A 13,227-nucleotide genomic window follows, 5' to 3' on the forward strand; every position below is an offset into this window, starting at 1 on the left:
TAACTTACCAAAGATCATAAAACTCAGCAAACTGGGCTATTGACAGCTTTATATATTGGCAGCTTTATATATTTATGCAGCTGCCAAATATTGGCAGCTATATTGGCAGCTGACCCCTAGTCTAATATTCCTTCCACTATTCATCTTATATTGAAGACAAGATGATTATCTAAAATTTTTATCAAAATAATTTATACATTGATTAGATAACCAATAAATTGGAAGAAAATATTTTAGTGGTTATTACAACTGTGCTGCTAGTCTTCCGGTCATCTATATCAATTTTTAAGGCATTTATTAAACATTTGATAAAAGGTCTATAATTACCAACATATCTCAATATTACTTCCTGTGAGGTTTTTTTTTTTTTGTTCCTTCAATTATAATAATAAAAGTAACATTTTAGAGTCTTTTCACATATATTATTTGTAAATCTAATATAAACTGCCATCTTACTTTTCTTTTCAGGGTGTGTATCTTATGTTTTCAAAAATCTCATATGTAAGACAAATTGAAAGTTAATTGGTAATAAAATGATTTAAATACATTACAGTCACTTCAAGCTTACTCCACTTCTTCTGTTCATCCAGCCATCCCATCATTCATTCAATGACCAACGTGTGATGAGTGCCGCACACACTGTTGTAAATGCTGCAGATATGGACTTAAGTGAGACACACAAAGTCCCTATTGCCACATACCACTTTCTAATGGAAGAAGATGCCCAGTAAACACTTTCCTCAGTTGCTTTTGCAAAATAAAAAGTTACTAAGTTGTTAAAATAAATAGCACATTATTTTTTATTCTATGTTATTTATGAAATAGGTTAATTTCGCCCAGTAGGTAGAAATACACACACACACACACATATCTGTGTATATATATGCATATACAGAGACAGACACACACACACACACAACACACACCCATGATGAGTTCCCTTTCAGGACCTCATGGAACCTTTTCCATCCATGACAAACATTGAAGGGCTTAAATTTCGAAGAGAAAATGGCTGCAGTCTAGATTTTTTTGTTGTTGTTGTTCCCTGAGAAATTTTGGTTTCAGTGTAATGAGAAACATTAGAAAGGTGACCTTTTAGGTCACAAGACCTTGTCATATCCGTCCCTCAAATTCGAGGGTATCTATCCATTTTACAGTTGTGTACAATGGCACACTTGTTTAGGATGGAGTCTAGAAGATCTGCTCCAAAGTGTCTTCTAGATTCTCCTGACATATACAACATGTCTGGCCATGTTTTCTTCATATATATATATATATATATATATATATATATATATATATATATTTTAAAGATTTTTATTCACTTAATTGAGAGAGAAAGAAAGAGCAAGTGGGGGTGAGGAGCATGGGGAAGAAGAGGGAAAGCGGACTCCGTGCTGAGCACAGAGCCCTATGCAGCTGGATCCCAGGATCCGGAGATCATGATCATGACCTGAGTGGAAACCAAGAGTTGCTCAACCCACTGAGCCACCCAGGCACCCCTCTTTCTAAAATATTTTTAAATTCTTCTTCACCAGATGCTTTGTTAGAAGTTTTGTTTGTTTGTTTGTTTGTTTTAGTAGGCGTCATGCCCAGCAAGGAGTCCAATGCAGGGCTCCGACTCAGCACCCTGAGATCAAGACCTGAGCCAAGGTCAAGAGTCGGACACTTAGCCGACTGAGCCACGCAGTCGCCTCTAGAAGTTTAATGTAATTCTAAAAATTATAATTCTTTGAACAAGAGCAATGTAGGTAGTGTAGTACATCCCAGGTAATACCTACATTGTAACACACTTATCACATACATCTAGTACTTTCATGCTTTCCTCTTCACTTTCTTTCCTATATGCCATAAATTTATTAGGTCTTTATGTGTCTGTTTTTGAATGGCTTAGGGACTAGTTTATCCACAATTTCCCCAGCCCACACACATATCCTGGCTGGCCAAGGCCAAGCACTTTATAAAAGGGGGAAAGGCCTTGTGGAAAGAAAAACAGGGGCACCAATTGTCCAAACCCCTCTCTTGTCCCATAGCAGGGTCCCCTCATGGTTGGGGCTTCTCCCTCATTCTACCAAAGGGAGTGATGATGGGCATTGACCCAGATACGAGGGCTTCTTTGACGGCAGGGAGCAGAGTGGAAAGGGGTCTCTGAGCTTCCTTTGAGGAGTGGGAGAAAATCTCCAATCCCTGGCTGGGGCAACATCTGTGGACTCCCCAGCTCCCCTACCTGCAGGCAGGTTGCTCCTGACCCACTCATTCCAAAAAGCAGGGCTTATTTTTTCATTTCCTCAGAAAATCTAATCAGAGGGATTGGGATTTAAATTTTGTTTGCTGAACTATACCTCTTTTTATGGGGATCTAAGAATTTTTCTGGTGGGTCTTAATGACCAGAATAAAGTTAGCTGTGATTATTCTTGTGATTAGGAGTTACTATGGACTAAGTTGTGTTTCCCCAAAATTCATATGTTGAAGCCCTAATTATCTACTGTGACTGTTTCTGGGGGATAGGGCCTCCAAGGAGATAATTAAGGTGAAATGAGGTCAGAAGGGTGAGCCCTAATCTGATAGGACTGTGGCTTTATAAGAAGAGGAAGAGATCTCTGTCTCTCTCTTCACCATGTGAGGACACAATGAGAAGGGGGCCTTCTGTACCCTAGAAGGGAGCTCTTACCAGACACCAATCCTGCTGGTACATTGATCGGGAACTTCCAATCTCCAGCACTATGAGAAAATCAAATTCTCTTGCTTGAGTTATTCCATCTATGATATTTTGTTATTGTGGCCTGAGCTGACTGATAGAGGAGCCTAGGCTCTGGATACTGATGTTTATTGAATCCTGGCTCTTTTACTTCCCTGGTTGTATAGCTTTGAGCAGGCACTTGCCCTCTCTGTGCCACAGTTTACTCCTCTGTAAACTGGGGAAAATAATATTACCTATTACCTAGGGCTCTTTGGAGGATTAAGTGATTCAACATTTCCATAGCACTTGTATGGTAAGCACAAAATAAATGGACGATTCTGATTACAAACCCCAAACATACTTAATGTGTACCTGCAAACATTGTCAAGTCATTTTGCCCAGCAACAGAGTCCAAAGTCACAACAATTTTCTTTGGGAAATTCTCCATACTCAGGACATACTTTCCCTTTATTCTTTCGGATGGGTTAATACACAATGATACTTTAAGAAACTTTATTTAGGGAATCAGTCTTCTCTGATAGATGATAGCTTCAGGAGGACAGAAACTCTTATTTTTCTTTGTAACCCACATAGTCCCTTAAGAAAACATTCAATACTTGTTGGTTGAAGGAAGAAAGGCTGATGGGAGAAATGGAGGGAAGGGGAAGGGAAGGATGCAGAATATTTTATTGAATTCCTAAAAAATCTCCAGATATTCAAAATACATGAATTTAGGCTGACATTAAAGCATATGTACATCTCATGTAGAACGCACAGCGAGGGAACAAAATGGCAAGAGCGCAAGCTAAAGAAAAACCACCACCAAATTTGCATTTTCATAATTCAGCCTTAAATATAACTTTGTGTCACTAAATAAGTGTCTTACTTCCTACCAGTAATGGTCAGATGGGAAATCATCAGACTGTTTTTGTGATTACCATGATACTTAGATAATGTCTTTTTAGATAAAATGTAATTACAAAAGAATTACTCACTGTGTCCATATTAAAAATAGAAATACCGTATCATAACAAAAACTATGTTCCTAGCATTTCAAAATGTCAAAGTACAAAAGTATATTCAGGCAGATTTCTACTGGGAACCTCCACTTGGTTTTCAAAATAACAATAATATCTACTTATATTGTGTAAAAACTTGCATTAACGATTTACATTCTGTTTAGGATTTCAAAGTACTTCAATATATTCCGGTAAATGTCCATTAGGAACTCCTGTTTCATTTGCAGAATAGCAATTGCAGTAATGCGGACTCTACACAAGCTTGCACTGCACTACTCCTTACCTTCTAATGCTTTATTCACAGAGACTGAGAACTTATCCCAAGAAGGTGGCCCCGACATTCAAGAGGCAGTTCTTTTAGCCACAGGTCAGCCAAGTCCAGAGAGAGAGGGCTGGGACGAGGAGAGTGATTCGCTGGAATCGTCTTTGGTGGATTCTTCTGTTGTTTCAGGTATTTGGAACCTGCACATAATTTCCATATTTTGCTAATTGCCACTTCCCGAAAAATCAGTTGATGACATCGAGATCTGTGAAACACAGGGAGAAAATTTGGGCCTTGGGGTTTTGTGAGCATTCTTATTAAAATTCATATTTCTAGAAACATTTAAATTAAAAGAATTCTTTGTGGCTAAAAATGTTTTTCAAAACTAATGCAATATTAATATGTTATGAATAGGAACACATTTGGTTCTAATTTTGCTTTATAAGAAGATACCCATGGTCTTCGTGATGTGATAAGTATTATAAGCATACCCTATATTTTCATAGTTTTCAAAGTACCTTCAAATATATGAATTAGTTTGATTCATCCCAAGGCCATTCGTTATCTTTTCTTTATTTTATAGACTGGGATGTCTCAGGGAGGTTCAGCTGGGTTGTAGAGACCAAACGCAAGGCTGTAGCAGAGAAGATGACAGGTGCTAAACTGGGGTTGGCTTGATTTGCAGTAACTAAGTGGTGAGCGAACTATTCACCACCATGACCACCTTTTTTGATATGAAACATTCCTGGAAGGATCAAACTAATTTAATCACATTCCCCTCCCTAATTTACTGGATAGGAAAATCCTCTTCCCCTCTCCCCACCAAAGGGCCACATTCTATTTTCACAAGAAATAGTCATTTAAAAGAAACAATTTTTAAAAATCTGTGCTGTGCTGGTAAATGTTGAAGAGGTAATTCTCCAGAGGAAAGAAAGGAAGTCCTGAGCTGTAGCATTTGCCAACCTTCACGATGCAAATGCTCCCACTGAAGCTGATGTCAGACCTCCAAACTAATGTCCCTGAGTTGGAAAGAGAGAAGCACTAGTTCACCATCGTGTTAGCATTTCCACTATGCAGATACAATGGGCATTAACAGCCTCAAGGACATAGATAATAGCGAAATCCAGAAACACGATTAGGAAGTGATGAGTTTAAGTATTCATTACCTATGCTTTCATATAATTTATTTAACTGTAAATCGATATTATTTAATTTTTAAAATGGATGTGCTTAACCTGCTCACAAATTCCTGAAAATCTAACGATTGGCTTTTGTGAGCTGATATAAGCTGACTCCATCACATCACTGCAAAGTTTACTACTTTCTTCTCTCTCTCTCTTTTTTTTTTTAAGTAATCTCTACCTCCAATATGGGGCTCGAACTCACAACCCTGAGATCAAGAGTCACATGCTCCACTGACTGAGCCCGCCAGGCGCTTCCAAAGTTTACTATTTTCTACTCAGAAAAGTAGTGTAGCTGCATTGCAGGAAATTTGGAAAATGTGAAAACATACAAAGAAAAAGTCACTCATCCTCCCACAGTGTAGATATATTACTCTTAACATTTGGGTATCTGTCCTTCTGCTCTTTTAACATAAGTGGATGTTTATACACGATGGCATTTCTCCTGTGTTTGTTAGGTAGTCTTCTATAGCATGGTTTTTAATGACTTAATAATAGTTCCATCCATTGGGTGCTTTATAATTAATAAATCAATTGTTAAATATTTAGGATGTTTAAAAATTTCTACATTGTGAATAGCTCTCTTCGTATCTATGTTTCAGTTTAATTCTCAAAAACATACTACATAATTGGAACTTCTGGATCCAATGATGTTTACAATCTTAAGACATTTGATACTTAATGTCAAATTTAACTCCAGGAACTTGTACCAATTTAGGTGTCCTTTAGTAGTATAAGAGAGTGCCTATTGCCCTGAAGTCTCTTCCACAAGAACAGGTATTTCTACAAAATATCATTATTTTCAAGCCTTGCCAGTTTGGTATTTTGCTATTTGAATTTTATTTTTTTGATTTCTGGTGGAAAACCATTTTGCAAGTTTATTCTTTTTGTTGTTGTTACTAATTCCCTATCTATTTTTCTATTAAGGTGTTTATATTCTTCTTGCTGATTTATGTGAAGTACCTAAATATATAGGATAGCATTCCTTTGTCATAAATAGTCCCAATATGTTTTATAGTTTGCCAGCTATTCAGGCTTGTGCCTCATTTGTTTGTTTGTTTGTTTGTTTTTTATGCAGTGCTTCTGCTGCTTTACTGTGTATATGAACCATCGGGAGGAGTGGGTCTTAATGAAATGCATTCTGATTCAGTGGGTCCTGTGTGGAGCCCGAGATTCTGCCTTTCTCACATGCTCCCAGGTGATGCTGTATTGCTGGTCCTGGACCACACTTTTAGTAGTGAGGTTTAATATACAGAATAGCAAATACCTGAATTCCAGAGGATTTTTTTTTTCATTTGAGCAGCTGCGCTTTCTTTCAGAAATCATGATCTTATAGGAATGCCAAAATCACTATCTGAATGTGGATTTGTCACATTTTAATAAACTTCCTTGGTAGGACACCTGACATCTCTGTGGGTTACCAGCTATTTTCTAAATCCACACTAGAAAGAATCGAAGACAGGACCGAGGCTGGAAGATGATCCTGTATCTTGAATGAGGGTTTTTCATCAAAGGTTGCCAGCAATGCGTCTCATCAGCCTGTAGCTTATGTCTCTATGGAGGATTCTGAGTCTTAAAGTGAACAAAATTAAAGGCAAAACTTTAAAAATGTACTGTTTTTCTATGAGTTAATGTAAAACTTAAAGTTGCATGTTGTGAAAAAAAAAAAAATCTAGATCTCAATAATGGCCTTAGAGGACAGAAAGGGTTTTTTTCCCCTTGTGTTCCCTCTCTCCCTCTCTCCCATTTGCCCTCTGTTCCTTTGGACTCTTTCATTTAACAAATATTTATTTAACTACTACGTGCCAGACATGTACTGTTCAGTGTTCAGTACTGCCAAGACAGTGGGGGAACATAACGGAGGTGGCTTCTTGCTCCCGTGGAGCTTTCAACTGACGGGCATGTCAGTCAACCAGTGGTCACTGCATAGTCACAGTAAGTGGTGGTAACATTCACACAGTAAATGCAAGGACAGCCTATTAAAATATATATACCGGTCTGAGAACATGTGGAAGTGTAGTACACTGCACAGTGATAAGGACCCCACCCAGTTCACAGACTCGAATGACCTTCTGGTCTGTAGGATCCTCGTGATGTCTGGACTTCCCTGTGGACTTGAGAGCCAGACAGACCAATCCATTCTGGCCCTTTTCAGAGCAATAACAAAAGGTAACTTATTTATGAAAATGTAGTTCCTTTGCTTTAGGTCTTAGACACCACTGCTGATAGATGCTATGGGTCATTCCAAGTGTTTGTCTCTTTCCTTATTGCTCTCCGGAACTAAGAATTACAGATATAAATAACTTGTAAAGTACCATTAGCCCAAGAAAGTTACTGGTGTCCTTTTGATTGAAGTTTTTGTTGCAAAAGTTACCGTAGAAGGATTTTGCCCCTACAGGCATCCTTTCATAGAATTAACAGTCAAAATGAAGGGGAAAGTATCCCATAGTCTGTACTATGCATTTGCATAATTTTGTTTGCGTATCTTATCGGTATTGATAATGTATAATCCTTATTTTGAGTTCTAATATATAGGGTTAAGATTTCATATATAGCTCAAATATAGTCAATGCTACATTGAAAGAAACTTATTGCTTAAGCTGCACACATTCTATAAATATGAATTTTCATATGCAGAAGGAAAAAATGTAACTCGAATTATTTCTAATTTTAAATTGACTCCTCTAATTTTTATTTCTGAACAGGTTTCTAAAATTTTTTTTCAGCACATAACAGTCTTGGTGCATACAAGTGGTAATTATTTATAGTTTCAATGCAAAGATTCCTTATATATTGTTTTTTAGCCCCTTTGACTCCTTAACACACCTGATGGGTAAGATACACTACCACTAGTAACAGTCGCCTGCCCTGAAACCAATTTTAAACCCATTTCTCCTTCACTCTTGGGGTGATATATCAGGATTCCCTAGGAGGCAGCTCTGGAGAGCGCTTTTGTCATGCCTCCACCCTGGGGACTGATATTTGTTCTTCCTTCCTCCTTCCAACTACTTCCCATTAAAAAGTGGTTAATAATGAAGATACACCAATTTTTAAGACTTGCCTTCTTCTAAATTAACACAATAATTTCTAAAGGATGTTTGAATAGTTCTCAGACAGTTGGTAGAATTTTAATGCTGGATGTTATAGTTCTGCTTTCTAAAGTCACTGGTCATCTCTTATAACAAGAAAACATTGGAAATCTGTGCTGTTTCTCTAGACCACACCTCCCTAGAAAACATCAGAGGGACAAAAAAGCCACATTCATTTTCTTCTGTTGAAAATAACTTTAGGAAATACGAGGTTATCTGGATCATTTTAATTCTGTATGCTTACAGTAGAATTGATTGTACAATCATTTTTAATTTAATAATCTGCTATTACTGCTTTCTCAAAAACAAGTAAGTAGTTATTTTACACCGACTTTTACATTACACTATTTTAGGGATTAAAGCCTTAGAATAAAATGAAAGCAAAGCAAATGAGATTCAAAACAAAATAAAATTTTTATTTGCAGTGAACTTACTTTGATGAAGAGTTTCCCATAAAATCTCTCAGACTTCTTTTATCGTTCTATGTTGGATCTTCCTGTTATCAAACGAGAAAGTGCAAGTACCCGAGATTGGCCAGCAGAGGGCGCTTTTACATTATAAAGAGAATGGAATTCACTGTTCCAGTGTGGAAGATTATAATGTAACTGCAGAGTGTGCCATATGTGAATATACAGTGCGCATGACTGTGAATGCATGTGTATATTTTGATTTATATATTCGTTCACGTGAAGATTTTAAAATTCCACCCCAGCTAATGAGCTTACCAACCTGCTTGTTTTCAGACTTTAATACCTTCTTTTTCATATTCCCCCATATGTTCCACTCCTTAGGTTTATCCGGTGACATTATGCTTTGGAATATATTGTGGATATATTTTGCATAGATCATGTTCTGTAGGAGGGGTTTAAAAATTGACCTTTATAAAACAGCCTCCTTCTCCCTGGCCCAATCTGTTATAGCACTTTTTTTGTTGTTGTTTTGTTTTGCCTTTTTATAGACCAAAGTCCAATCTTAGATTTGGTCTATACTAATTTCTGTAAAAATGCCACAAAATTTATCCTTGCACATGAGGACCAGAATAATGTTTTATAGCACCAGCCTCTAGAAATTTAGAGATTTTTAGAATCTCTAGAAAAAAAAATTACCATATAGCACTTGAGACCTTAGTGGAAAAGACAATTGATATAGCAGCATCTAAGATTGTGTCAGAATTACCCACACTATTACAGGATTGGTTTGACTTCAGGTAACCATCCTTCACTTCTATATTTTGCTAAATTTAGTTACATTAATTATTGGGAATCAAAAATACTACTGAGGCAATCCAAAAGGCAGATATTAATTTGAGTTGAAAAAGAGAAAAAGAGAGAGAACCGGCGAGAGAGAGAGAGAGAGAGAAGCTCTGTCCCTGATGATGTCAGTGCTGGCTAGCAGTTAATATAGGTTTGTATTTTATTTGAAACCTCCCCGGAGCTATGTAGGTTAGTTATAGGACTTCCAATTGCTTAATAGTTCTATGAGGGTTACTGTTCATCTCTCAGGATGGAGGACATAGGTATTTTGGCAGAAAGAATCTCCCCGGTGTGCAGCTAAGACGTGCTGGATTTATTTTCATGACATCCTTTTATGGCTACAAACCTCAAGCGTTTTTTGTTTTGGTTTGGTTTGGTTTTTTTTTTGCACCATTTTAACAAAGGCGACAATTTTAATTTTAATCTGATGCTTAGGCCTTACCTTCTCTATTTTGGCATGTGAATGAGGACTAGAAGCCAGAGAGTGAGTTAGTCAGGTCTTATTATTGAGAGAACCAAGTACTGGGGTCTTGCCCTCACCCTCAAGGAGTTTATAACCCAGTTCCAGAAAACAAGTTCCAGGCCCCCAGAGAAAAACAGTTATCTATGCAGAGTGAAGGAGACCATGTTACAGGATAAGGAGGGAAGACTTGGGAGGGAGGAAGACCTAGAGACAGCCTCCCTAAGGAGGAATCGGAGACATCCGTTCATCCGGTCCTGTGTTGGATCTGTGCACAGAGGTGGTAAGCAGCATTTCAGACTGCATGGGCACTATGAGCAAGGGTGTAGGTGTAGGAAGATTCAAAATATGTTTAGGGTGCGGGGTGTCCATGAGGGGGGCTCTGCATGTGTGGGAGCAGGACTTTTAAGGAAAGTCTCTGTACTTCTACTCAATTTTGCTATGAACCTGAAACTGCTCTGAAAAATAAAGTCTATACAAGATGAATCAAACTGTAATAAACACATCAAAATCCAGCTGTAGTAAACACAGCAAAATGATACAAAAATGCAGGGGAACAGTTTGATTAGAGAGGAGCATTTATGGGGGGACAGTGGTAGGAGAGAAGACTTCTCAGATCGATCAGAGTTAATGGGCTTCTGTATGGTTTTTACAAATGATTTCCCTAAGGAAACAAAATACTCTGAACAATTATGAAATACTAGCACAGTGTGCACCAGATAATTTCAGATGATGTTCGTAGGAGAGTCCTTCATCGGAGGACTGTGTACCCTGGGGAGCTGGAGCTGGCTGCCACTAGCTTGCCAGAGCCAGACGCACCCATTTCTTCCCAGCTCCACTCTGTGACGTCACGCTGGTAGCTTGAAATCAGCCCTGGCAGGAATATTTACACCATGGAAATTAGCAGACACTTTGAAATCATGTTTTTTTGTTTTGTTTTGTTTTTACCTCAAAAAGTCAACCGTTGAGTATTTACCAGGACACCTTTAAATGTGTCTCTTCCCATACTCTCCTCAGGCTTGCTTAAGCCTGCCTAACTTGAATAGCTCTTCCTGAGGGGTGCTTACCAGCCGAAGAAGTTTCCAGTTGGTCTTCTATCTTGCCGTCCCTAAACCTTGCTAGTGCCAAGACTCACTTCCCATGTGGTCATCTGGCTTTTCACTCATAGCTGCTTTACTCCGAGACTTTTGGTCTCTGTTACTGTCTGGGTCACTCTAGTGAGTATGGTTATTATCCCCACAACCCTGTATTCTAATAACTATCTTTATAGATGGAGATCCAAGTCCAAAGGCTAAAGGGCATACATGATACAATTTAAGCCAACACTATTACTTACACACAATTCAAATTTAATTCTGACTGAAACATTTCAGCAGTACAAATTCTATAAACAGGAGCAAGGAGCTCCATGGATAGCCATGTGGGCCTGTGGCTCTAGGAGAGTTTTTTCTCTTTGGGGAACTCATTTCCTAGAAGCTTGGATCCAGGAGAGAATATGCAAGGTGGGTGGAGGTGGCTTCTCTCCATTCTGCGGGAACACATGTTCCCTGGCACGGAGAGCAGAATCTGACAGACCAAAATGTGAGCGTGTGTGTGTGTGTGCGCGCACACGCACAAATCCATATACATAGAGCTGAAAATAAAAGTCATCTATTTCCTCTCAAAAAAGATTAAGGATAAGTTATTTCAAAAGAAAAGGAGTGTTTGAGTGTTAGGATACTTTGCATTTTAGAAAAAAAAAAGACAAGAGGTCTTAGCAATGTGTCTGATCCAATTATAGGAGCCCACAGAAAAGCACAGAAAGATTCAAAGGAACCCACAGTGGGAGAAGAGTCCAAAATAACTTTATTGGTGGTCTTGAAGAGCTTGGCTAGTATATCTCAATGAGACATTAGAGGAGGAAGGGAAAAGAAAGAGGGTGATAAAGACGCGTCTTAGTCCCAAATGTACTCATCACAAAAAGCCTGCTTTTTCCATATGGACAATACCCAACTGTTGTTCATTTTTAAGTATCAATAAGAGCTATCAAAAAAGGACCCTAAAAAAGAAAGAAGGAAAAAAAGAAAGAAAGAGAGAGAGAGAGAAGGGGTATTATTACTGGTACGAAAGCAAGCACACTTAGGAAGCCCGTGCGATCCTTGTGGGAGTGCCCATAAGTGTACCTGTGTTCGGCTCTTTAGGGTAGTCTTCCGCATTTCAGGCTGCGGGGATTACGAAGCCAGGCAAGGGGTAATAGCTAAATAGGTGAAGCTAAAATGCATCACAAGGTCAGAACTAGAATAAACATGAAAGTACGGTGACAAGTGAAATTAGACTATTTGCAGACCTTGTAAGCACTACCTCTCATGTGAATGAGATCTGCAGGTGCCCTTCTTTTTTCTCAATGTGCATAGAAGCCCTGGCCCCTTGCACTGCTTCCTGTTTTAAAGCAAAACCACTTTTCAGCAAAGAGAATGTATGACAGCCTGAGGCAAGGGGTGAAAAAGGAGAAATATTCTGTGGAGTGGGAAATACATCTAGGTTGAAAATAGGGGGGACATTACCTGGCAGGGACAGAAGTAAGAACCAATTTGTATTTTACCTAAGGAAGCTTAGCTCTTAGGTTGAGTGAACGATGTACTTACCAACTAATTGTTATAATAGCATTTTCCAGCAGAGGGCATACTTTACATTGAAATAGATCTAAAAAGGCCTTCAACCAAGAGGTTTTTTTCATTTGAATTTTTTTAACTTCAATATTTTTGGTTTCTAAATGGTTTAAAAATATTCTAAAGTATTTAAAGTCTAGAAGATGTTAAATGTGAAATTTCTCAGATTCCAGTTAATATTTCTGCCTTATTAGTAAAATATTCCAAGTTGTGATTGCAAAATGAGGCATTTTTTTCCGTGGCTTATGGACTGGTCTTAGACACTTACTATCATTGTACACAGAGCTGTTCTTTTTTTGTGCTGTTTACAAAATTATTACAGAAAATCCTATCTTTTAATTGGATGAGTATCGTTTTCTTTCATTCCAAAAGAGTTTGATATAAATAACTGCTTTTTTTTTTTTTTAACAGTTAGAAATTACCAGCATTTTCTAATCTGTTTTGTAGCCAGCTTTGATATTTTCCCTAGAGGAAATGACACCTATATAAAAGTTAACTAAACTTATTATATAATATAACTCCAATATTCAAAGACCATTTAAGTAGCAACTTCATGAGAATTTAAGATTTGTTTCTCTTCATGATTCATTTCCTTTATCTAACGGAATCATTCTCAAGATAAATGAGAAAGTAGA

At 37.9% G+C, this 13,227-nt stretch overlaps 1 protein-coding gene across 1 annotated transcript in view; it reads left to right on the forward strand.

Annotated features, from left to right (window-relative positions):
- IFIH1 (interferon induced with helicase C domain 1) overlaps window positions 1–13,227 on the forward strand; it is a 53,496-nt gene that overhangs the window by 8,568 nt on the left and 31,701 nt on the right. Inside the window, exon 3 of the mRNA XM_032409350.1 lies at window positions 4,004–4,150. Coding sequence (XP_032265241.1) covers window positions 4,004–4,150 — 147 coding nt within the window. The remainder of the gene's footprint in view (window positions 1–4,003; window positions 4,151–13,227) is intronic.

Source organism: Phoca vitulina, unplaced genomic scaffold (genome assembly GCF_004348235.1).
Source record: "Phoca vitulina isolate PV1807 unplaced genomic scaffold, GSC_HSeal_1.0 scaffold1, whole genome shotgun sequence".
NCBI classification, from domain to species: domain Eukaryota; kingdom Metazoa; phylum Chordata; class Mammalia; order Carnivora; family Phocidae; genus Phoca; species Phoca vitulina.